At 55.2% G+C, this 25872-nt stretch overlaps 1 protein-coding gene and 1 long non-coding RNA gene across 2 annotated transcripts; one reads left to right on the top strand and one right to left on the bottom strand.

The window, feature by feature from the left end:
* The first annotated feature begins 6284 nt into the window (after positions 1-6284).
* Positions 6285-17633, top strand: LOC128329363 (membrane-spanning 4-domains subfamily A member 8-like). Its single transcript, XM_053260402.1, has 7 exons — positions 6285-6920; positions 9298-9520; positions 10157-10270; positions 10783-10836; positions 11078-11308; positions 15494-15604; positions 17301-17633. Exons 2-7 carry the CDS (start codon positions 9308-9310, stop codon positions 17400-17402), a joined length of 825 nt encoding a protein of 274 aa, XP_053116377.1. The 5' UTR covers positions 6285-6920; positions 9298-9307; the 3' UTR covers positions 17403-17633.
* Positions 17634-18156: 523 nt separating this feature from the next.
* LOC128329368 (uncharacterized) lies at positions 18157-25852 on the bottom strand. The gene is made up of 3 exons (XR_008309629.1): positions 25762-25852; positions 25065-25154; positions 18157-19889 (listed from the first exon to the last, which is right to left on the bottom strand). It is a non-coding gene; the product is annotated as an uncharacterized LOC128329368 (long non-coding RNA).
* Positions 25853-25872: the final 20 nt, after the last annotated feature.

Raw genomic sequence — 25872 nt, forward strand, 5'->3', positions numbered from 1 at the left:
TCTGGAGGAGATGAGCAGCCTACCCCACAGAGCTGTTGTGAAAGCAACGGCAGGAGGGAGAGTAAAATGGTGACCCCAGTGTTTAGTGGTGGGCATAGAAGTGTCAGGTGAGTGCCTCCTGGTCCCCAGAGTCACAGGCAGCTGCAGCCAAAGCGGGGACTCTGAATGCCAGATCCAGAGAGAACCAGCTGCAAGCCGGCAGGAAGTCACAGCCGCTGCTTGTTGACATTGTGAAGTCAGCAGCTTGACGGGGGGGGGGGGCTATCTAGTTGCTCAGAGTGGAGCCTGGCCCAGTTCAAAGGCCCTCCTGAGCATGGCCGCCTTCCCTGGGGAAAGGCAGCGTCTCCATGCAACGCCTGCTGCTTCCGGCCTCACGGGGATAAAGACCCAAAGCATGCCCCAAGACAACAACATGCCTTCCATCCCCTTCGAATGTAGCACTGCCTGATTCCTGCGGCAAGGGATGGCGGGGGGGGGGGAGGACCTGGGCCCAGAGTTTGTGGAGACATTGAGGTGGGGGGCAGCTGGAGGGGACTGGGGGGGTGGGTGAGGCTCTGCTGGGTGAGGGTGGCTTCTTGCTGTGCTGCTGCACCCCCCCACCCCCACCCCAATACCTGCCTGAACATGATTCAATAGGAGAGTTTTCCCAAGGACCCCCTGAGAAGCCCCCTGTGGTGGCTCAATTCTCCTTCAGTTAGAACCTTCCCATCTCTGCTTGCTTTTTAGAAATGCCGGAGGACATACCTATTTAATCGGGCTTTGGGTTTATACGTATGATAACTTTTAAAGTTTACCAGCATGTATTTTTAAACTGGTTGAATTGGTTTAATGTTTTTAATTTCTGTGTTTTAAAATTGTAAACCATCCAAAGATCTGTGGGCCCTGCTCTTTTGACCCCCATTAGAATTAACTGGAAGGTGCCTCTGCACTGGCTGATTTGCCCCGGGCCCCGGGCCCCGCACCCCACCAAGGCCCTCTAAGGACAGCCCTGTATGGGGCGATATTGAAACTGAGAAACGAAACGAAACAAATAGAGAGAGAAACTCACCTATCATGTCATGACCCCCGCCCCCGAAGTAGTAGAGACAGCCCTGACTAGTGGGGGCCGATTGATGGATGGATGGATTGTTAAATTTGTATACCGCCTTTCATTAAAACAATCCCAAGGCGGTTCGCATAGAAAAATTAAAACAACACTGTAAAACTGACACAGTTAAAAATATATTAAGCTAAAAAATAAAAACAGAGATCTAACTAAAAAGATGTAAAAATGCATGCACAAAATAGCATACAAAATACACAGAAGCCAGAAGAGCCCAGGCCCACACCTAGCCCCAAGCTCTGCTATCCAGAAGCAGGAGTCTGCCAGCTGGGAGACCCTGGAAGAAACCAAACCAAACCAAATGTTCCACCATCTGGAGAACCAAGCAATACCTTTGGGGTGCGACTGACGTGCTGAAGTCATCATGAGTGGCACATGCTGCTTGTGAGTCTCTCTCTCATTCATGGCGCCCATTTCAGCCACTGGCTTTCACTTGGAGTATGATAGTCGTGCAGATAACACTGCAAAGGTAGAAAACCACAGGGCTCTGTGGGCACCAGGAGACGGAATTGGCACCCTTTCCCTTTCCCATCCTCTGGCTTTGATCTGGAGAGCAGGCTGCAAGCCCGCTGCAGTGGGTCAGGATCTGGCCCTGCAGCAGCAGCCACCCAAGAGCTGGCTGGTGGCACCCCTCAGGAAAGAGCAGCCAGCAGCATTATGGGGCTTGGGCTGTGCCTCCCTCCCCCAGCAAGATGGTCAATACAGCCCCGGACTCCCCAGCTCTGAAACGTCTGACCTTCTTCTCAGCAAGGTTCCCTCTAGCAGGAATCCCCAGATGCTGACTACAACTCCCATAAACCCCACTCAAAAGCCATTGCAGTTGGGGATTCTGAGAGTTGTAGTCAACAACATCTGGGAATCCCTGTTAGAGGGGCCACTGCTTCTCAGCACTGATGGGAGAAAGTGCCTTGCATCCCCTCAACGGCGTCTGTAGCAGTCATAAACCCGACAGAGGGGCCAGTGTCTGAGATGACGCTTGTCATGGGGGAGCAGCCATTCCCAAGGAGAACCTCCCACCCCTGGTGACCAGCTGAGTCACTGAGAACAGCAGCAGCCTTTAACACTCGAGAGGGTTTAACCCTGGCCTGCAACAGGGCTGGATATTGGACTGTGCCTGAACTGCTCCTCCTCTCTCTGGATATCCGAGGCTGCCTTGTTCTGACTCAGACCCTTGGTCCATTCATCGATGGGTCCACTATCCTCTGCTCAGGCAGAAGAGGCCTCAGAGGCAGGAGGCCTCCAAATACCAGCGGCAGGAAAGAGGGTGTGCCCTCACCTCTTGCCTGCGGGCTTCCTGGAGGCATCTGGTGCAGGACCACTGGGTGAAACAGGATGCTGGGTGCTTTCCAGATTAGACCCTACCACAGTGTCACCACGTCTCTGCTAAGTGTGCTTCCCTACTTCCTGTGTTGCGACACCGCAGTAGTCCCTACGCTGTCAGCAGGGTGCTGTTCACATTTTGGATGCCTTGTTTCGGATTTAGTCGCTGCAGTTTAGTGCCATAACGTTGTATGTGCGTTGCAAAAAGGTTGCTGTATTTTCCCATTGCAGGATTTTTTTTATTCTGGGGACTGTTGTGAATACAATCCTGCCAAGATGAAGCATTTTACCACGGTTCTAGCCAGTAATCTGGAAAGTGCCCTGGACTAGATAGGCCTTGGGCCTGATCCAGCAGGGCTGTTCTTAGGTTCTCTCCCAGCACCTGCAACCTGACCCTTCCTTCCCCTTCTGGGTGTCAATACTGGGCTTTGCCACTGGGCCACTGCTGCCTCCCCCCTGAACAAGTGCCTGCTGTGCACTCAGGCCCTCGGGGACCCATCCAGCCCAGCGCGGTCTGCTCGCAGCAGCAGCCCTCCAGAGCCCCAGGCCGAGAAGGGGCAGCAGCAGCAGCAGCAAGAAGCCAATTGGGACAAAGAGGAAACCAAGTGTGCAGTCCAACCCACACAGCGTTTGCATGCAATGTTTGTCTCTTGGCTGGAGCGGCCCAGCTGTCGCTAACACAAGTTCCAGGAAAAATGCTTCCCCTCTGCCTCCTGTCAAGGGTGGGTCAAATTTTGTACGAGTACTCGTTGTTATGGGCCATTTTGCAAGACTGGTGACGTGACCTTCTCCCATGAACCACCACCCAACACCTTCCTCACCCCCAGATCTCATTTATTCTGACTTGAAAACCCGGGAGGAATAACATGGCATGAAAGGTGTCGATGGACCGTGGGGGTGGGGGGGCTGAGGAGGAGCAGCTGGAGGAGTGGGCTTCTTCTGCATAGGAGGTGAGGCATGGAAGGGTTGGCTCGCAAGGGCAGCCCCCCCTCGCCCCCTGAGGGAGTCCCCCCACCCCCTGCCTTCCACACCTAAAAGCACCTGGCCATTGCCTCTTGCAGTGCTTCTGTCTTTTTGTCTGGTGGGGCCCCACCGGCCTGGCCTCACCGGCTTTGAGGCCTGCGGGTGGCCAGCCCCACAAGAGGGATTGTCAGGAGGGGTTGGGAGCAGGCTCAGCCAGTGATGAGGGGCAGTTGGAGGGCCTGTGGAGGAGGCCCCCAAGAGAGACTGCCACAGTGACCCCAGGAGCCTGGAGGAGGAGGAGGAGGAGGAGGGTGAACCAAACCCCCTCCCCTCAAAAACTCAGAGGCCCTGCCGGGGGGGGGGGCAAGAAGGAGCAGTCAGCAAGAGAACGGCCACCCACAGAGGGACTAGTGTCAGGACCCTTTTAAAAAGCAGTTTGGGATATTCACCCCACTCCAGAGGCCCCATTACTATTATTATTTAAATAAAAGCCTGCTACCATGAATGTTTACTCAGATGTAAGCCTCACTGCTCTTAATGGGTCTCCCCTCTAAGAAGGTAGGCATGAGAGAGAGAGGAGAAAGAAGCACCAGTTCAGCTGTAGGCTTCTTCAATATAAAAAACAGAGGTGCCTCCTGACCTAAAAAACAGAGGTGCCTCATGCTTCAGCCATGACAATTTCAGTGGAAAAAAGTCAAACCCCAAAACTTCAAAGGAGGAGTTCCATCTTCCAAATCCGGGTGCCTAATTGGCATATTATGCAAATTGGCTGGAAAATAATTTCTGAGCAGAAGAGTGACTGCATGTTTTGCTCCATAACTCTGCTTGAGCTTAGCCTTTTTTTTTTTTTTTTTTTAAATGAAAGCTGAAATCTGGGAGAATCTGGGTGGGCTAAGCAAGTTGGGAGGAGATGCCTAAAATCTGGGTGAAACTCAGAATTTTGGGGGGCATGGCAACTCTATTTCCATCCCAATCCTGGGTCTCCAGTTCTTGTTGGATTCCCATCAGGGGCGTACCATCCGTTAGGCAAGGGGAGACAGTTGTCTCCTGGCCCGCTGCCTCCAAGGGGCCCCCAGATGCCAGTCACGCACACCTGTTCCCCATGGCCATGGCAGCCCCCTGTCTGCAGCCTGCCACCCAGGGGGGAACGCAATGGCCAGCGACCTCGGTGTGGCGAGGGTGGCGATGGGGGAGGCTTTCCCTGGCCTTCAAGGCAAGACCCTAACCCTGAGCAGCTGCACCTGTGCACCCCCTTTCTCTCCCCTTCTGGATGGGGTCAGGGTGGTGGGGCAGGTCAGCAGCCCCCTGCCTGCGTGTGAGAGGTTGCTGAGAAAAGAGATTGGTTTGAGGGAGCTGCTTGACTAAATGACAAGAAGAGGAAAAGGACAGGCCGAGCGGAGCAAGGGTGGTTGAGCCTGGAGAACAGAAGGGTGGTAGGGAGGGAACCAGGGCGAGGGAGCTCCTTAAGGCTAGCAACAGCAGGGATACATCTTCCAACTTCAAGCAGTTAGAGCTGCAATGGGCCTACAGTCTCTGGTGGGTGTTGGACCCGTTTACAGATAGGAAGCAAAGGCTGAGCATTAATTAATTTCCCCGCATGATCCAAGGAGACTTGGCTGGATGAGAATTTCCTGACCACATTAGCTCTATCCCAGGTTTCCTCTCTTTGCTATTTTCGCCAGGACCTCTTTATTCTCCAGAAACAATGAAGAGTCTTGTGACACACCTTAAAGACTAACACATGGACTATAGCACAGGTTTTCACGGAGTACAGTCCACATCATTGGGTACGTGAAGTGTAATCTCAGACAGGTGCATATATAGGGCGGGAGGGGAGTGAAAATAGTGGAATGGCCTTATTCATTGATTGCTTAATTACCTGACAATGCTTTAGGGGCATGTGTGCCATGCAAACAATAACTCCCCACCCCCCCACCTCCGCTTATAGCATAACTATAATACAGTTGGTGCCTTGGGATAGTTAGCAGAGACATGGGGCCAGGAGAAGGAGAGGGAGGCAGTGAGGGGCCCATTTTAAAAAATCTAAAATCTCCTCTCTGGGCCCACTCCAACCTTGGTACGCCCCTGCCCCTCTCCTCCTCCTCGCCCCACTTGGGCGCTGGCTGGCTCCTCTTCTTGCCCCACCCTCTCCCCAGCTTGGGGCGTGGTGGGGCATCCTGAGAGGGCTCCCCTGCCTCAGACTGCTGAGCGCCTGTCCATGTGTGGGGCAGTGTGTCCCCCCTGCTAACTACACAAAGAGGTGCCTTTTCAAGCGGAGGCTCTCTTCTATTCAGCAGGGGGAGAGCAACTGGCCCTATCCAGCCCCAGCACAGCATCCCTCCCGTGGCTGTTGCCTCCCTTATATTTCTGTTTAGATTGTGAGCCCTTTGGGGACAAGGAGCCATCTTTATTTTATTTCCTATTTCACCCACTTTGGAAACTCTTCTTGAAAAGCGGTATATAAATATCCATAATAGTAGTACATAGGAAGCTGCCATATACTGAGTCAGAGCCCTGGTGGTCCATCTGGCTCAGTATTGCACAGACTGGCAGCGGCTTCTCTGAGGCTGCAGGCAGGAGTCTCTCTCGGCCCTGTCTTGGAGATGCTGCTGCCAGGGAGGGAACTCGGAGCCTTCTTCTGCTCTTCCCAGAGCGGCTCCATCCCCGGAGGGAAATAGGTACAGTGCTCACACTTCTAGTCTCTCCTTCAAATGCAAGGCAGGGCAGACCCTGCTTAGCAAAGGGGAGAAGTCATGCTGGCTACCGCAAGACCAGCTCTCCTGCTTCAGTACTCAAGTGGCCCTTCGCCTCAGGCAGCCAAGGTCTTGGACCCTTCCGGGGGAAGGATGCCATTCTGGTGACTTGGAGCGGGGGAATAAGTTTGGCGCCCGGGCAACGAGGTGTGCAGACCCGCGCAGGGCTGCGTTGCTGCTGCAGGCCCTGGAGGATGCCGGTGGTGGAGCGACGGATGGTGCCCGCGAGGAGCCGGCAGCAGGGGCTTGGAGGAGGAGGGCCAGGCAGCAGCTCACCCCCAACTCAATACAGGGCAGCCAGCCAGCCACCACTTGGCCCAGTTGGTGCTTGCGGGGAGGGGGGGAGCGACTTGGCTGGAGTCCTTGTCCTGCTGCTCGTCCTCACAAGAACCCTGCAGGGTCGACCCCAGGCGTCGCTCAACCTTAAAAGGGGGAACCGACGGAGGTTGGGACCGCTGCTACTCGGGGCTGCGTCCTGGGTCGGCAGGCCGGGGGGCCTCTCCCGAGCGGCTGGGCAGAGGCGGCGCGCGCGGGGTCAGCCAAAGGCGAAGCGGCTTCTTCCGGGAACGGCTGCTCCGCCGGGGGGGATTCCAGCCTCGCCTCCCCTCCCCGCCCCGCCCGCAGCAGCCGAGCCCGCCGGGAAATTCCACTCGGAGGAAGCAGCTTCGGGTCCCAGACTCGCCGCAGCAGCAGCAGCAGCTTCAGCGTCTCCTCCGCCGGGCGGGCTGCTGCGCAGGAGGGTCCAGAGCGACCGAGGAGGAGAAGGCAGCGCGCGCCGCGGGGTAAGCAGAGAGAGACGCCGCCCGGAGGCCTCTGCAGCGCTCCCGGCCGGCTCTCCCCCGGAGCCGAGCGTGGCCTTCGAGGCCAGTCCCCGCCCGAGCCGGAGCGCGTCGGGAGGCTCCGGGGCAGGCAGAGCGCGGCTAGCTGCTGCTGCTGCTGCTGGCCCCGGTTCGTGGGAGGGAAGCCGCGGCGGGGGCCGGCAAACGCCGCGCAGGTGCGCCCAGTTGCCCTCCTTCCCCGCGCCCCCTGTTAGCCCCATCATGCCCGCGGGCTGGTGACCTCCACTCCGCCCCATTTCCCACCCCCGGGCCGAGGGAAGCCGAAGGCTGCCTGGCTTGCTGCTGCTCCTCCTCCTCGAAGGGCAGTTCCAGCCACGGGTGGGCTCCGGGGAAGCGTGTGCGCGCGGGGGGGGGGGTGTTGCGGGCTCAGGAGGAGCTCTTGAGCCGGGGCGAGTCCGCCGGGGAACAGGAGCGAAGAGCCCAGTTGGGGCACCTCCTCGCCAGGCAGCGCCTTCCATCCTGGGCCGCCGCCGCCGCAGTGCTGGCAGGAGCTCCGCCCACCCCGGGATGTGGGCAGTGGGCTCCAGCCAGCCGCGGCTGAGCAAGCTGCTAGTCCTCAAGGGGCCCATCCTGACTCCTCGCCGTTGGCTGCCGGCCAGGGCAGGCCCCGCGCGAAGCATGTTAAGCTTGGCAACTACAGACCTGCCGTCCCAGACATGAGCAGAGAGGCTTCTGGGAGCCTGCAGAATGGCAGCGCTGGCAGCAATGTTGCGATTCCAGCCTTCTTCCAAGAAGCTCATGAGAAGAGCCCTGCTGGGTCAGGCTCATCTCGCCCAGCTTCCTGTTTCGCACAGTGGCCCACCAGGTGCCCCAGTGAAGCCCACAGGCAAGAGGGGAGGGCAGGCCCTCTCTCCTGCTGTGGCTGCCCTGCAACTGGGACTCAGAGGCATCCTGCCTTGGAGGCTGGAGCTGGCCCACAGCCATCATCCTAGCAGCCACTGATAGACCTCTATCCAAACCCCTCTTAAAGCCATCCAGGTTGTTGGCTGTCACCACATCCTGTGGCCGAGAATTCCACAAGTGGGTTATGCATTTTGTGAAAAAGTACTTCCATTTTTTGGTGCTAGATTCTAGAGGTCCTAGCCCTCCGACTAGTAGCCGTTGATAGACCTCTCCTCCATAAAGCTATCCCAATCCCTCTGAAACCCATACAGATTGATGGCTGTTACATCTTGTGGCAGAGAATTCCACAAGTTGATGATGTGTTGTGTGGAAAAAGTACTTCCGTTTGCTGGTCCTAGATTTCCTGGCAATCAATTTCATGGGATGACCTCTGGTTCTAGTGTGATGTGAGAGGAAGAAGAATTTCTCTCTATCCACTTTGTGCACACCATGCATGATTTTATAGACCTCTATCATGTCACCCCGCAGTCGTCTTTTTTCTAAACTAAATAGCCCCAGGTGTTGTGTTGTTGTGGCCTAGCTTCATAAGAAAGGTGCTCCAGGCCCCTGATCAACTTGGCTGCCCTCTTCTGCACCTTCTCCAGTTCTACCATGGCCTTCTTTAGATGTGACCAGAACTGTATGCAGTACTCCAAGTGTGGCCGCACCATAGTTTTGTATAAGGGCATTAGAATATTAGCTGTTTTATTTTCAATCTCCTTCCTAATGATCCAAATATCCCTAGCATCATAAAACGGAAGCTTCCGTTTTACCTGGCAAAGATGCAGCTGGAAAATTACGGAACAAAACCAGTTATCCTGCAGGAAGCCTGTTTGCCCCAGAAATGCCTCCAAATGAAAAGACTTTATGTAAAGCCTGACCTTTCACTCTGCCCCCCCACCCCACCCGCCCCTTCTTGTATTCAGAGGCCCCAAGCTGTGGCTTACTGGGCTGTGCCTGAATCCGGCCCTGGAGTGGGGGTTGCCTCCACTCTCTGGCAGGCTGGCTGGGGGTCCGGCTAGGGTCTGCAGCAGCCCTGTGCCGGGGGGCTCTGGATTTCTGGGCAGTCTCCTTGGCCCCCTCCCTCCCTCCCTCCCTTCTTCCCTTAGCTAGGGGGGAGGGGCCGTGTCCCCCCTCTCCCCTTGGAGTGAGGGAGAGAAGGAAGGAAATGGGGTGGGCTGGAGGAGCCCGGGGCCTTTGAGCCCGTCTGCTGAATGTGGGCTGCCCCCCCCCCGGCCTCCAGCTCTTGGGAGGAGCAGCCTGTGTCTCTCCTTCCTTGTGTGGATCTGTCCCACACCAGTTTGCTGCTCCTGCAAAGGCTGCCTTCAGGATCCTGCCCTTTGGGGAGGAGCAGGCTGGCACCCTGTTGCCGCGTTTCAGCCCCAGGCCTCTTCCGGCCTCCTCCATCACCCCGCCATCAGCCCGTCTGTCTCCCCAGGAGAGGCGCCATGTCCACCAGCCTGGTGAAGGTGAACGGGGCCGAGGCAGCTCCCGTGGGCTCCGACAAGACCGTCATCCATGTCACCATCACCCAGGAGTCTGCACTCGCCTCCCTGGTCAAGGCCGTGGCAGCCGCCAGGGGCCCGAAATCTGCCCCCACGGCTGCTGCTGGTGCTTCCCCTGGCAGGCTGCGATGCAACGGAGAGCAGAAAGTGCTGGGGGTAAGGGGCGTGGGGTGCGGGTGGGGTCCTGGGCTGAGCGGGAGGGAGGGGAGGCGGGGGCATCGCCAGGTCCCCAGTGGCGGGGGGACAAAGTTAGGCAGGGGGCACCCACTGCCCATGTTTTGTGCACGCCCCCCCCAGTCCCAAGCCATGCCCCCCGCGTCTGATGTCAGAGGCAAGGGGGTGGGGCACCCAAACCCTCCCCTCCCCGTCTCTTGAACTCACCGTTCAGCGAACCTTTTGGGTGGGTGGCCGCAGTAGTGCTGGCTCAATGGCATGGATCGGGGCTGGGAGCAGGGATGCCGTCCTCTGTCCCGGGACAGCGGTGGATTGGGGCCGGGCAGCCCTCCCTCTGGCAGTTCCCGCATGGCGGCCAGGCCAGGGGGCAGGGCAGTGGTGAGAGAGGAGGAAGTGCAGGGGAAGCGCCACATGGCCCAGCAGCGCCTGGAGGCAGCCCTGTGGGCCCCCTGACCCTCCAGGCGGGGGACATTGGTCCCCCCTTGTCCACTGGCTGCTACGCCCCTGGCGGGGGGAGGCGCTGTACAGCTGGGGGTGGTGAAGAGGGGCTTGACTTCCTCGCAGGCAGGCGTGTGGCTCCATCCGCGGGCATTGGCCTCGGTCTCTTTTGCCTTGCAGGGGGCCCAGATCCTGCTCGGGCTCGTGTGCATCAGCCTTGGGGTGGTCGTGAGCCTGCAAAACCGCTACATTAGGGCAGTCCAGACAGGTGCCCCTTTCTGGATGGGGAGTCTGGTGAGTCATGGGCATCTGAAGGGGGCACCCGTGGCCCAGAAGGGGTGGCGTGTGTGGGGGGGGTCGCCTTGGAGCACCCTGGGGAGCAGCCAGACCTCCTCCTCCAGCCCTCCCTCGCTCAGAGAGGGAGCGCTTCCTGAGCCTTTTGCCCAGTCTGCAGCGTGTGGAAGGCTGGGGGCTCTGGGGAGGGGAGGCTGAGGCGGGATCACGGTGCAGGCGTGTGGGGTGCGGATCACCAACCCACTGCGAAAAGTAGTTGCTTGTAAGCATCGGAGCCCGTCTCCTGCTGCTGCTTCCTTGGATGCTGGCGAGAACCTTCCTTGGAGGGGAATTGGGGCCCTCCTCCCCCGAGAGTCTGCCCAGTGGACCCCAGTGTGTGAGCAGTGCAGTCCCAGGAGGGGCCCAAGGCCCTGGGCTGGGGACTGAAAGCCATATGAGGGCCTGGGGGGGGGAGGTTGGAGCCCTCCACTCGGCCTGCCTTCATTCACGCTGCCGCTGCCGTTTCTTTCCAGTTCATCATATCCGGCACCTTCTCCGTGGTGGGCGAGAGACGCAGAGGCTTCTGGGTAAGTGAGGGGCGCCATGGGGAGCGGGGAGCACTTGCTTTGAGCAAGGAGGGAGGGGCGTTTCCGTTGCACCAGCCCTGCCTTCCCACCTGGAAACCTGCTTGACCTGATCGCTCACTCCCCCACCCCACAAAAAAGGCAGGAGGCTGGTGGGTCCATGACTGCCCTCCTCGGGATGCTCCCCCCCCGCCCTCCGCCTGCTGTTCCCTGTGTTATGCATGCCCCTCCTTCCCCTTCGCAGGTCTTTGTGGCCACCGTCTTCAACCTGGCCAGCCTCGTGGCTAGTTCTGTGGCCCTGGCAGAAGGTGTGGCGGAGGTCCCAAGTCCGTATTCCCAGCCCTTTAATGTTGACTACCTGTGCAAGAAGCAAAGGCCGGCCCGGCCCTGGTGGGCTACTCCCGCCCCCCCCAGCCCCAGCCCCGTCTATGACTGGAGAGCGGCCGAGTGCAAGCAAACGCTGGCGAACCTCATGGTGAGTGAGGTCATCCTCTCCTGAGCCCCTCCCAGCCAGGCCTGGGGGGCCACTGTGGGGAACAGGCTGCTGGACTAGAGAGGCCTCCTTGGCCCCGATCCAGCAGGGCTGCTCTGAGGGATTCCTGGAGCTCCGAAGGGAGAGGATTGGGGAGAGTTAGAGGAGGGGGCTGGGGGTTCCAGGTTGTGCTGTGCAGCCTCCTGGGAAGTGGGGAGTCGGGCTGCCCCTTGGATTTCCCTAGCGTCTGGTGCAGGAGGGGCTTCGAGGCTCACGGGAGGATGGATGGCCTGAAGGGGCTGGGTTGCCATGGTAATGACGCCTCTGGCCGCAGTGGGTGGCACTGCCCTGATGTCGTAGAGGGGTCAGGGCTGAGCCGTGGGCAGCTTCCTCAAGGTGGTACAGTGTCAGAGAGTCTGGCAGGCCATCAGGACTTGGGGGGAAAGAGGCAAGAGCGCAAGGAATCGGGAGCTGAGTGACCTACCCATGATTACACCGCAAGGCACAGGCCAGGGACGGAGTCCAGGATCAAGCCTGGCCAGGGGCCAGATGGCAAAGCCAGAGGTCAGGGACGGAGCCAGAGAAGTCCACTAGTCAAGCCAGAGAGAACGGCTGCAGTGCTCCAAGAAGACCTGGCACTCTTCCCGTCAGGTTCAGCACAGGTGTCCAGCTTTAATTAATTAATTAATTAATTAGTTAATTAATTAATTCTATACCACCCTTCCAAAAATGGCTCAGAGCAGTTTACACAGAGAAATAACAAACACATAAGATGGATTTCTTTCCCCAAAGGGCTCACAATCTCAAAAGAAACATAAGATAGACACCAGCAACAGTCACTGGAGGGTACTGTGTTGGGTGGGTGGATAGGGCCAGATGACGATCAGGGGTGTCTTCGCACCATCTGCTGACCAGCTGGGGAAACGCCACCTTTTCAATCCTACTTTTATTCTTGCTTGGAAAAGCCCTGGCTTGCTCATGGACTGACAGCAGGTGGCGCTAAGAATTTATCCACAATAACGTCATATGGACAGCGCCATGCACCTCCTGTCAGAATTTGTGCTGAAGCTGCAGTGAACCCCTATGTGGAAGAACCCCTTGAAATCCTGGCCAGACTTGCTTCAGGCAGGTGACGACTTCCACCCTCCCTGTTCTGCAGGAGGCGATGGCTGGTCCTCCTGAGTGGGGCCTGGCAGAACATGAGAGAGGAGGGAGAGGTGAGCAAGACAATATGCCCTTTGGGCCAGGAGCAGAGGGAGGAATGGGGAGGGCAAATTGCCCCGCTCTCCTCTGCTCCATCTTCTGCCCAGCTGCAGTCCACCTTGGCTTGATGGGACCACCGCTCAGAGAGAGAGCTTCTGCTTTGCATGCAGGAGGACTCAGGTTCACTCCCTGGCAGCATCTCCAAGTAGGGCTGGGGAAACAGGGGTGTGCCAAACCGGTCTGCTGTGAACCAGGCCAGTCCAAATGGTTTGATTGTGGACCAGCCCAGCCCTTGCTTAAGGGGGTCTGGTCTACGATGGAACCAGACTGATCCCAGTTTGCTTGCGGACCGGTTTCCCAGTTTCAGCAGCTGTGAAGGGGAATGTGGTGAGGATTCTCTTTGCTTCTGAAATTTAAAAAAAGTTTGGATAAAGGGTGGTGGCGGAGTGGCAAGTGAGAAGCGCCTTTAAAAGTCAAATAGAAGGCGTTCAGATATTGCCGCTACCCCCACTACAAGGATGGGGTGGTAAGTGCCTTCAGTTTGACTTTAAGGTGCCTCTCACTGTCTGCTACCCCACCACCCTTTACAAAAAGTTCAGAGGCAAGGAGAATTCTCACCGGATTTCCCTTTACAGCTGCTCAAATCAGTTCAAGCAGGTTTGGATGGGTGGACCAGACCAGCTGGTCAGTAAACCAAACCCGTTCGCAAACTGTAGTCCGGTCCATATTTGATTCAAATTTGGACCAAACTTCAAAAATTGGTTCACACCCCTATGGGAAAGACTCCTGCCTGAAACCAGGGTAAAGAAATATCAAGGATATTTAAAAATGTTTTAAGATTTTTCTTATTTAAAATCAAAATTTATTTTAAAAATATGTAAATAAAATACTTTCAAATTCTCATATAAAAGGTAACATGGTTAAAATCAAATTGCATCACAAACATGCTACCATAACACTCACAGTTTCTTAAAGTTACAGTAATGACTCTGTCACACACACTGAGAGTTACCTACTGTTCACACAGGGGCATTCAGTTCAGTTGCATCTCATGCAAAGGGCTCTAGTCTGCCCGGCCATGTGCAAGCCTACATGTGGCGAGAAAACTAATTGCTGCTGAATTTTTGAGGATGTGTTTGCACCAGAGAACCACCACCCCCACCCCCATTGGGGGTCCCTTTTCCTGAGTTAAAAAGCAACTTGGAGAGGCTTTTATAAAGAAATGAACTTTTAAAACCCCATTTTATTCAATTATTACAGACTGCTTCTGTCTGAGGCGTTCTCAGCTTTTAAATACAGTTTTTAAAAGTAGGTTACAAAAATAGGTTGTCTTAATGCACGCTTAAATGTTTATAGAGTCTTTTGCAGGTAGGATGGGAGTAGGCTAGTGTTTCTTATTTTAATTTACATTATAGGTAAACAATAATAGAACAGTATCAGGAATATGCAAAAGCACACACACCCCAAAGAAATATCATTTCCCTAACGCCAAGTCTGACTAAACAAACTTCTCCCTAGACTAAATTTGCCTTTTTCTTGAACTCTCAAAACTCCTGATGATAATTCAAGCTTCCTGCCCTCCTGTCTTTCAAGGATCTACAGAGTTATCCTCTTGCAGCCAACCTCCATGGCTGCATGTCCTCCTGAGCACCTCCAGCCTAATGTCTTTCTAACAAGAACTTCCTTCCTCCTGGCAACAACTCCCTAAGTCCCACCCACTTGGTGTGCTGATTGGCTGAGCCCTGGAGTTCACCAGCCTGCCAGTCAAGACAGGGTTCTCTTCTGGTTAACTCTTTAGGGGGAGAGGAGTCTGATAACTACAGTAGGCAACACAGAGCTACATGGACCGAGGGTCTGACTCAGACCAAGGAAGCTTCCCATCACTGGGCCGTTGGCTTCCCGGATGGTGCTTGCAGTCCCTGCGGAGCAGTGGGGCCTGGCTCCCCCCCTGGCTCCCCCCTTGTGGCCTCCTTTTAACACATTTGTGTACTGCCTACAATGCAAGTCTCTGGGCAGTTTACAACAAAACAATAAAAACAGATAAAGAGATTGAAACATTACAACAATTAACATTTAAATCTTTCCCTTTTAAGAGGAACTCTGGTGGCCCACCGTGGTGGCCTAACGTTTGCTAAAGCAAGATCACACAGAGACATTGCGAATGATTTGTGTGCAGGGATCCAGAGTTGGCGCTTTCTGGCTTAAGCATGTAACTTGAAGTGCCCTGCAGGATCAGGCCCAAGTCCTTCTAGCCCAGCATCCTTTGCAAGAGGTCTAGTGGTCATTGGGTGGCTACCAGAGACTGGCCTGTGGTCCACCTTCTGCCCATCCAGGATAATGCAGCATGTGTGTAAAAGCAGAACTGTTGCAATAAACGACTGGAAGGCATGCAGAGGGAAGAAGAGCAGCCTTCCTCCTCCTCCTCCTCCTCCTCTTCGCCTTGAAGAACTGAGGCTGTAAAAGGAGGGACTTGTCCCAGGGCAGCTGAGCCGAGGAAGGAGAGGGCTTGAACTTCGTTCCCCAGAGTGCAATGCCACTCGCTAGGCCAGGGGTGGGGAACCTTGGCACTCCAGCTGTTGTTGAACTACAACTCCCATCATCCCCAGCCACAATGGCTGGGAATGGTGGGAGTTGTAGTTCAAAAACAGCTGGAGTGCCAAGGTTCCCCAGCCCTGCGCTAGGCCATGCAGCCCAAATCTGGGACCGTCCATCGACGGGTGGGGAGTGGGGGCCAGTGGTTAGAGCAGAGGTTGGGGTAGGAATTGGGAGGGGAGGAGGGTTCCAGCAGCCTCTGGTGGGAGACTGACTGGGCTCCTGGATCTGCCCCTGGTTGCCTCGGAGGGTGGGGGAGGGTTCGACCTCAAAGGGTCTCTGTCTCCGGAGTCCAGACCTGCCCCACAAAGGAGCATTTGCTGGTGAGGGAGGCATTCTCCTGGGTCTCCCTCATGCAGATCTGAGGACAATCTCCTTTGTCTCTTTCCGCAGATGATCGCCAATACGGTCCAGATCCTGCTGCTCATTTTCTCCATCGCTGGCCTGGCCATCGCGCTCTTCTGCTTCGGATGCGGCCTCCGTGATCTGTGCTGCTCCCTGCGGGTACATGAGATGGATGCCGAGGAGGGAGAGGGGAGAGTGAGGGGCCTCAGAGGAGCAAGCACCCGGGCCCTGATCCGTGGCGCTCTCGGGTGCTGGGATTGTCTTTGTGACTGACTGTGGAGAGAGGCCCCAAACTGGGGCTGGGGAGGGGAGTCCGAGAGCTCAAGCAGGAAGCCGCTTGCCTCGAGGGCAAGAGGCTGTGAGTTCAAATCCCCACCGGTATGCTTCCCGGACTCTGCCTAGTACATACATTTGTAGTCCCCTATATTGGGCAGCAGTGATATCGGGAGGTGCTGAAAGGCATCATCTCATACTGCGTGGGAGGAGGCACTGGTCAACCATTCCTGTATTCTACCAAGCAAACCACATGGAATGTGATCGCTAGGAGTCGACACCGAGTTGACGGCACCATCTTTACTTCCAGACCGGCCCCTCCTGATTAGAGTTTGCAGGTGTTGGGTTGAGGCCGAAGCAGCCGTGGGGCTGAGTGGGGCCGCACTCTAGGCTGCGATCCTCCCCACACACCTTTGTGCTGGGTGGAGAGGTTTTCACACCTTTGTGCTGGGTGGAGAGGTTTTCACCCCGCACGCTCTTTGTTGTCTTGGGGAGGTGAAGAAGTCCTACAGAACTTTGCTGGGCTTACTTCCCGGTGAACATGCACAGGATGGGTCTGGAGAAGCGTGGATAGGAATTCGATCCCTGAGTGGCTCCCACGCAGGCCTCGTTCGAGGGGGCCAGAATGGCTCCTGCCCCCTCTCCTCCTTCACCACAGCCCCCGATTTGGGACACTTCAAGGTTTCCCTTTCCATGTGGATTATTCTCCAAAAGCCGGAGGACTGAGCCCCGGGCCCTCCCTCCCTCCCTCCCTCCCTCCCGGGGCCTCTACAGACACAAGTGGGAGCCAGTGTGGTCCCCAGGGACTTGGGAGAGCAGCCAGGGCTCCGCTCTGCTCCAGCTGCCTTGGGAGGAAGTCAGCGGGCTGTCCGAGAAGGAGGGAGAGCAGCTGGGTGGGCAGGCAGGTTGAGAGGCTGGTCCCGCCACATCCCAAGGCCTGGGGGTGGAGGGGCTTCCTTGGCAGCAGGCACCCTCCGTCATGAACTGGACTTCTAACCCTTGCACGCATTTTGTTTGTGACGTACTCCACAAAAATGCATTCAGGTGAAATAGTCGTTTGTACAGAACATGGTACAAGAGTTCTACGTTACTCGGCATTGTAGGCACCGTCTTTGGCGCCAAGGCCAAGTGTTCAGACTGGCTCTCGAGCTGCTCTTTAGGGTTAGTGTCTGGATTAGGACTGTGAAGAACCCCCTGAGGAGCTGGAGCCAGAGCCAGCCCTGAGCCCCGCCTGTGAGGGTCCGGCTGCTGGTCACTCCGTGGCCAGAGAACTGGGCAGCAGTGGGCCCTTGCCGGGCCTCCGGCCAGCGCCCCACGCCCGGCCCAAGACGCCAGGGTGCGCCTGTGCCGCTGCGAGGTGTGGGGGGGCTCCTCCCTGCTGCCGGGGCATCTGCCTCATGGTCCAGCAGGTCAGCCGAGAGGCCCCCTTCTGACTCTGGGGCGCCTCCGGAGAAACAGCAGCGGGGAGTTCCCTGGGCCAGTGGGCCCCTCCTGAGCCCGGCTGCGCCCTGTGGGGAGGGGGGCCGCGGCCTGCCTCCTTCCCGCCCGCTGGCCCAGCTCCGCTCTTCCTTCCCCCTTGCAGACGGTCAGCGAGGACTACGTGGCGGTTGGGGACGTGGAAGTGCCGCCTCCCTACGAGGATCATCGGGCCAAGGAGGCGGCGAATGGCGCCGGGACCGGGTGAAGGACTCTGCGCCTGGGCCTCATCCTGTTCCTTGCGCTCTCACGTGCCTCTGCTTTGCTCTCTTTGCCTGGGAGGGCCTGCCGCACCCTTGTGAGTAGAGGGGGCTCTGCGCATGCCCTCCGCCGCACCCCATAGAGCCCGGATGGGCCAGACAGCGCCCCTTGTGCTCGCTGCTTCCTCTGCAGGAATTTGTGCTCTTGTAAACAAATCCATTAAAGCAGCTCTGCCGGACGTTGGTCTCCCCGTGGCTGATGCTGAGTCATCCTGGGACAGACACCCAAAGCAGAGAACCCCACGCTCAGTGGGGGGGGGGAGAAAGGAAGCGGGGTTCCCTCCTGCACCACTGAGAGAGGGGCTGGTGGGATGAGCCCCTTTCCCCCAGGGGGCCGGGCATGAGTCCAAAGGTTCCCGGCTGGCTCCCTCCCCTTGCCCGGACCCAACCAGTCACCCTCTGGGCAGAGCACCAGAAGAACCTGTCGCTGGATCAGACCAAAAAGGCCCATCTTGTGCAGCATCGGGATCTGAAAGCACAAGGGAGCCTCTGCAACAAAGCTAGGTGAGTTGAGCACCTGTGTGACAACTCGGCAAGGAGGCCCTTCACAGCTGCCCCCCCCTCCATGCATAAGAACCTGTGGCCAGATGGATGACCAGCAGGGAATCGACACAGACCCCCTGAAATAGAGACTTAATAGAGACGAATGAGTAGTGGTTTATTGAGAGTCTATTGAATCAAGACACCATGAATAATTAATAGGATATATTATTATTATTATTTATTTGATTTATATGCCACACCTCCAAAATGGCTCAGGGTGGTTTACAACAAATAAAACAATTAAAATCAATTAACAGTTAAAATCAAAACCAAATCAAACAATTAAAAACATTTAAACATTTAAAACATTAACATTAAAAGCATTTAAAACCAGCATTAAAAATTAAGACTATACATCTAATTAAAAGCCTGGGTGAATAAATGTGTCCCCAGTGCCTTTGCACAAGTTGCCAGAGTTGGGGAGGCTCTTATTTCAACAGGGAGCACATTCCAAGGTCCAGGGGCTGCAACGGAGAAGGAGGCCCGTTCCCGAGTAGTCACCAGACAAGCTGGCGGCAACTGCAGACGGACCTCTCCAGATGACCTTAGCAGGCAGTAGGGCTCATGGTGAAAAAGACGTTCTCTTAAGTATACATATTTAAATATAAAGAGTACCATAAATGAGAGCCCCAGAAGCAAACGGCCTTCCCGACAGCAACAGAGGGAGTCGCCCAGAGCTAGCCCTTCTTGACGACAGCCCACCCTGAGCAGCCAGGCCGTAGGAAGGTCTTGGATGAGGTACGCTGGACACGAAGCAGCAGTCGTCTTATGAAATAAAGAGGGGGCTTAGTTTAAGGGGAGGTTTGAAAAGAACTTGCCACACCGTGAGCAAACCATCACAAAGCAGCCAGCCAGCCAGAACGAGCAGCTCCTTGTGGCCGCCTCCAGGAGCACAGGAGGATTTCGGGCAGAGTGTTCAGGTTCCACCAGGGAAGCCCTCCTGGAGGCTCAGCCGTGCATTGCAAAGCTGTCCCTCCTCCGCAAGACAGAAGTACATCAGAACAGCCTGGCTGCTGGATCAGGCTCCCCCAAGGAAGCCCATCTAGTCCAGCATCCTGTTTCACACAGTAACCCACCAGATGCCACTGGAAGCAGCAGGCAGGAGTTGAGGGCAGGCCCTCTCTCCTGCTGTTACTCCCCTGCAACTGGTACTCAGAGGCATCCTGCCTTGGAGGCTGGAGGTGGCCTGTAGCCCTCTGACTAGTAGCCGTTGATAGACCTCTCCTCCATGAACTCATCCAAACCCCTCTTCAAGCCATCCAGGTGGTTGGCTGTCACCACATCTTGTGGCAGAGAATTCCACAAGTGGGTTATTTCATGGGATGACCCCTGGTTCCAGTGTTATGGGAGAGGGAGAAGAATGTCTCTCTATCCACTTTCTCCACCCCATGCATGATTTTATAGACCTCTATCATGTCTCCCCGCAGTCGTCTTTTTTCTAAACTAAATAGCCCCAGGTGTTGTAGTCTTGCCTCATAAGAAATGTGCTCTAGGCCCCTGATCCCCTTTTCCTGTTCTACAATGTCCTTTTTTAGATGTGGTGACCAGAATCGTATGCAATGCTCCAAATGTGACAGCACCATAGTTTTGTGCAAGGGCTTTATAATATTAGCCATTTTATTTTCAATCCCCTTCCTAATGATCCCTAGCATGGAACTGGCCTTTTTCACAGCGGCTGCACATTGAGTCGATGCTTTCAACAAGCTGTCCACCACGACCCCAAGATCCCTCTCCTGGTCAGTCACCGACAGCTCCAGCATCCAAGGTTTTGCTTGCAGCTTTTGATAAACACCACCTGAAGGGCTTGTCAAGAAATAAGTAGCCCTTGGAGACTGCGTGAATATTGCAGGAGCTTTTGTGACTGACAACCCACTGCATTAGATGCTGAGTTACTGGAGAAACACACAAAAAACAGGCAGTTGAAATCAGACCATGGAAACATTCTAAGGAAACTGTAATCTCTGTTTAAACCTTGTCCAACACAATCCAACTTCTGGATAAACACCTGCTCTGCTCTTTCCCAGTCCATACGTCTACCCATATGGATCTCTTTCCGTGCAGACACTCAGATCCACAACACTGTGACTGTGCATGTTCAAATGCTCACTGACAGGTTTTTGGTCATTTGATGTCAGATGTGTGTCCATTCATTATTTGTCTAAGGGACAAGCCTGTTTCCCCAACATAAATGGCTGATGGGCATTTGATAGAAGGCATTCCACAGACCATCTTCATCAGAGCATGTGTGTGTGATCTATTGGTGCCTATCACATGGTGCCATTCGGTCCACATGCAGAACTATATCCTGCCGAAAGAGCAGAGTTGGCATCTGGGTGTGTTGCGTTTCGTGGGGGTTTGCACTCATTAAAAGATGGAGCAGGAGTATATAACAAAAGGCTTTTCTTAGAGAAGCCAGCTTCAACATCCATCCATTTAAAATTAATGTTTTTTTAAAAAGTTTCAAATTAAACATTATTAATAAAAAGCTAAAAACAGAACTATAAAAACTAAAGAACCTACCAGATATAAGCAGCAGATAAAACATTTAAAAGTCTCTTTTAAAAGGTGTGTTTTTAATTGGGTTTTTTTGTTTAAGCACTGAGGGAGGGAGCATGGCAAAGCTTTTTGGGGAGGGCGTTCCAAAGCTGGGGGGGCTATAACCGAAAAGCCCATCTCTAGTCCCTGCCAGCCGGATCTCTGTCAATGGGGGGGGGGCATGAGCAAGACCTGGGATGCTGAGCGGAGGGCCTTGGCAGGTTCCGCTGGGCAAATGCGGTCCGACAGGTACCCCGGCCCCAAGCCATGTAGAGCTTTGAAGGCCAAGAACACCACCTTAACTTTAGCCTAGAAATGGACCTGTAGCCAATGAAGCTGCTGCAGGATGAGTGTGACATTCAAGAAGTGAAGCCCGAGGGTGAGGGCGGTGGTGGAGTGGCACCCGGCAGAGACGGGGATGCTGTGTTGGCGGGCCCCACGGCTCCAGTCGGACTGAGGGCCACTGGCAGGGAAGCCCGGGCCAGTGAGAGCGGCCTTCGCAAGTCACGCCTAGGAGCACCCCCCTTTAAGCATTGTCGCCAGCATCGCTTGCACCTGTAACCAATAGACTGCAGTCATCTGTGCCCACCTTGCTAATGGCAGGGGTGCCAGTGTGTTGGTGCCAAATGAAGTGAAAGCAACCTTTATTAAACCATTGTGTTTCTTTCCACATGCAAGTACATAGCCTCCCCCCCACCACAAAACCTGACAAGTGGTGGGAAGTGCAACAAGTGGTTGGGTTTTTTTGATGGGGCAGGGAAGGACATGGGATACCCCACCCCAAGATTTGCTGTGTATAGCACCGATTGCGCTGGGGACACGAAGTGCATGGAGGGCTTGCTTTTGCTCAAGCTGGAGGTGTGTCTCCCTGTGGTCCCCAGGTTCTGAGAGCAGAGGATGTGTAGGGAGAGAAAAGAGTGTTATTTGGCAACCATGGGGAAATGGCAAGCAGTCCTCCCACAGGCCCCCCACCCCAACGCTCCCCACATCCAACAAGATGCCTAGAGCTTCAAGTAATACAGCGCTCCTGGTCATGCCTACCCCTACACACCCCCATGAGGATGTCCCCAGTGCTGTCAAGGATTTAGCCCATGATCCAATGTTCTGCTGCAGTTTTATGAAGGTAGCATAGCTGGGAGTACAGTGAGGAAGGGGTTAAACTGTTAGTGGCCCAAGGAAGCCGAAGCCAGCCGAATGCAATCAACATACCCCTTTGGAATCATGGCCAATGGTGGCCACCTGGACTGCATGCTGACGCCCTGCCCTCAGTCTGGTAATGTGAGCAGCATGCCGCTGCCTGGGATATAGCCTCGACGGCCAAGAGCAGGGAGGGGCCACCCTTCCCTGAAACTGGAGGTTACTGAACCACGGCTGGACAAACGTCTGAGAAGCGATTCACAGTTTCAAACTGAAGCCGTGGGTTCGTCTACGAAGCCGCGGGTTCGTTCCACGTTATGTGCAAATTCATGTGAAGAGACTTGCAAATGTCTCTCCCCTCTTCTCCTAGAAGTTGGTCTAGCCGCTTTACTGTATGTGTTTAGCCGCTTTTTAGCCTGTATGTGTCTAGCCGCTTTACTGTATGTGTTTCTTCATCTCCCTCCAAGGCTAGGTCCAGATACAGTTCAAACTCTTCTCTCCAGCGCTTCCATGCCTGGGCGAGGTTAGGTGCAGTAAAGTCCAGTGGACATGGAAGCTTCAGGCCTCGCTCCTTGCTGCAAAAGCCCTTCTTGCTGTTCTGTTTGTTTCTGCTGCATTGCCTCTGCTGGGTTACTTTCCTAAACTGCTGCCACCATGCTTCAAGTGGGTTTTGCACTCATTAAAGGATCAAGCAGGAGCATATAACAAAAGTCTGTTATCCGAGAAGTTGGCTTCGACAGCCTCTATGCCATGCTTTAATAGTGAAGAAGACGCTCTCTTAAATGCCCAGGGCCTAAGCCAGTTAGGGCTTTGTAAGTTATAACTAGCACTTTGTATTTTGTCCAGAAACCTATTGGCAGCCAGTGTAACTCCGTCAGTAAAGTAGTAACATGGTCTCTCCGGGATGACCCAGAGACCAACCTGGCTGCCGCATTCTGAACCAACTGAAATGTCTGGACTACATACAAAGGCAGCCCCACGTAGAGCTCATTACAAAAGTCAAGTCTGGAGGTTACCAACAGATGTACCACTGTTTTGAGGTCATTGATCTCAAGAAACGGGCATAGCTGGCATATCAGCCGGAGCTGATAGAAAGCACCCCTGGCCACCACCTCAACCTGAGAAACCAGGGAGAGGTGTGGATCCAGAAGTACTTCCAGATTGTGAACCTGTTCCTTTTGGGGACGTGTGACCCGCATCTAGAACAGGTAGATCAAGATCGTCTCTGGAGTTCTGACCCTGCACAATAAGTACCTCCGTCTTATCTGGATTCAGCTTCAGTGCATTCTCCCTCTTCCAGCCCATTACTGCTTCCAGGCAGGCATTTAGGGAGGATATGCCATCTCCTGAAGAAGTAGACATGGAGAAGTAGATCTGGGTGTCATCAGCGTACTGGTAACACCCAGCTCCAAATCCCCTGATGATCTCTCCCAGAGGTTTCATGTAGATGTTAAAAAGCATTGGAGAAAGTATGGAGCCTTGAGGGACGCCATACGTAAGCTCAGATCTCGAAGAGCAACAGTCTCCAATCGACCCCGTCTGGAATCTGTCCGAGAGGTAGGAGCTGTAAAACAGTGCCTCCCACCCCCAACACCGACAGACATTACAGAAGGATACTCTTGTCGATAGTATCGAAAGCCGCCGAGAGATCCAAAAGGACCAACAGAGTCACACTTCCTCTGTCAGTTCCCAACTGGAGATCATCCATCAGGCTGACCAAGGCAGTCTCCACCCCATAGTTTCCTCCAAGACTGCCTGGAGCTGAGAGGCCACCACCCTCTCAATTACCTTGCCCAGCCACGGGAGGTTGGAGACAGGTCTATAATTGCTCAACTCTGAGCGATCTAATGCAGGCTTCTTTAGAAAAGGTCTAATAATTGCCTTTTTAAGACAAGGAGGCATCCTGCCCTCCCTCAGAGAAGCATTTATGATTTCTACCAGGCCTCCTAAAGAGCCCCACTGCTAGACAGAACAAGCCATGTAGGACAAGGGTCAAGAGAACAAGTGGTAGGCCTCACCGCTCCAAGCAGCTTGTCCACACCCTCAGGAGTCACAAACTGAAACTGATCCAGCCAAATCGTATAAGAGGGGTTGTCGGACACCTCCAGTTCAGACATCAGATTAATTGTGGAGTCTCCATCTAGGTTGGCCCGAATCCAAGAGATTTTATCTGCGAAAAACTCTTTAAACACGTCACAGCGGGTAACTGATGACTCCAAATTCTGGTTCAAGGGAGGGGGAACTGATACTAGTCCCCTCACAACCCTGAACAACTCCGCTGGACATGAACTCGCAGAGGCAATTCGGGCAGAAAAGAGCCACTTCTTTGCCACACGTACTGCCTGAACGTATTGCCGCATCTTTAAATGTGCTCTATGTTGTAATCTGTCGGATTCGAGTCTTTCTCCACTTGCGCTCCAGTCGCCAACCTTGCTTCTTCAGCCCCCGTAGATCTTCCGTATACTAGGGGGCCAATTTTGAAGCGGGTCGGAGAGGACACTTAGGAGCGATTGTGTCTACTGCCCTGGTGAACAAGTTGTTCCAATTCTCAACCAGGGCATCAGTGGGATCACTAGCAGAGCCAACATTAAATCCCTCCAAGGCTTCTTGGAATTCTACCAGATCCAATAAACTCCTTGGGTGGCCCATTCTAATAGGCCCCTCGCCCCTGCGGAAGTGGTAAGTGGCTGTAAGTCCAACCTTAACCAGATGGTGGTCCGTCCATGACAACGGGGAGATCGTAGGAGTCCCCACCCACGGAACGCCACCCTGATCAGCGTAGAAGACCAGATCAAGCGTGTGACCTGCAATGTGCATCGGTCCAGAGTCTGCTTGGGACAGGCCCATAGTTGTCATGGCCGCTATGAACTCCCTCCCTCTGGGAGCTGGCTCTGGGACAAAGGCTTTAATCCGCTACAGTCTCCCGTATGGTCTCCTTGCATCTCTTTTGCCAGAGTTTGTGTTCCTTTTTGTTCTCCTCATCTGGGCAGGCCTTCCAATTCCGGAAGGAAGCCTTCTTCCCCTTTATGGCTTCCTTGACTTTACTTGTTAGCCATGCTGGCATCCTCCCAGTCTTGGTGGCACCTTGCAGCCTCCTCCTTTGGGGTCTACATTCTAACTGGGCATCTCGTATTGGGGCTTCCAATCCACTCCATGCATCCCGGAGCGGAGTGACTCTCCTGCTTTCCCCTTTCCGTCTCCTTGCCTCTGAACTCCTCCTCCTCCTCCTCTTGGAGAAGATTCCTCTGCTGGAGTCCAAAGGCTCTGTGTGGGCCTCCCTTGGCCCTTCTCTCCCTGCATGCAGGTGGGCCTCTGGGTACCCTCCTCCCTCACCCTCTGCAGGTCAGGAGGGGTGGCCCAGCCCTGCCCTGGGATGGCCCACCTGCCCCGCTCACCTGAGTGTAGGTGTCCTGGGTGCTGTAGTCCACCAGCACCATGATGAGGATGGCAATGGGGACCCCGAAGTCGCCAATCACCCGCCGGACCTACCCAGAGAGAGAGAGAGAGAGAGCGCAGCTGCCTCAGCGGCCCCAGAGTGCCTCCACCTGCACCTTCCCTACCTGTCCCTCAAGAAGCCGCCCGCTGGGGGTGTGGTCTCTGAGCACGTGCAGAAGGCCCTGCCAGCAGCAGCAGGAGCTCCCGCGCAGACCGTGCGGCTTCTTCCTCGGCCCCCGCAGCAGGGCTGCGGTTCCTCAGGCCTCCGCCTCCCCGCCTCCCCCCACCGGTCTCTCAGGGCCTGCTTGCTGCTTGTCCCGACCCCACCTGCGGCGCCTCACTCAGACCAGCTCTCCACCTGTATGCCTCTAGTCTTTCTTATGTCTACGAAAAAGAGGGTGGCAGGATGAACGTCGCCCTGGCAACAGGAAGGCAGAGACCTTGAGGAGAGCTGGTCCAGAGGGAGCAAGCATGACTGGCCCCCCTTAGCTAAGCAGGGTCTGCCCTGGTTGCATACGAAGGGGAGACTGGAAGTGTCAGCACTGCAAGATCTTCCCCTCAGGGGATGGAGCCGCTCTGGGAAGAGCAGAAGAAGGTTCCAAGTTCCCTCCCTGGCAGCATCTCCAAGACAGGGCCGAGAGAGACTCCTGCCTGCACCTTTGGAGAAGCTGCTGCCAGTCTGTGAAGACAAATACTGAGCTAGATAGACCAACGGCCAGACTCGGTATATGGCAGCTCCCTATGTTCCTACGTACCATGTGGTCTGAG

The sequence above is a fragment of the Hemicordylus capensis genome, chromosome 6 (assembly GCF_027244095.1).
Source record: "Hemicordylus capensis ecotype Gifberg chromosome 6, rHemCap1.1.pri, whole genome shotgun sequence".
Classification (NCBI taxonomy): domain Eukaryota; kingdom Metazoa; phylum Chordata; class Lepidosauria; order Squamata; family Cordylidae; genus Hemicordylus; species Hemicordylus capensis.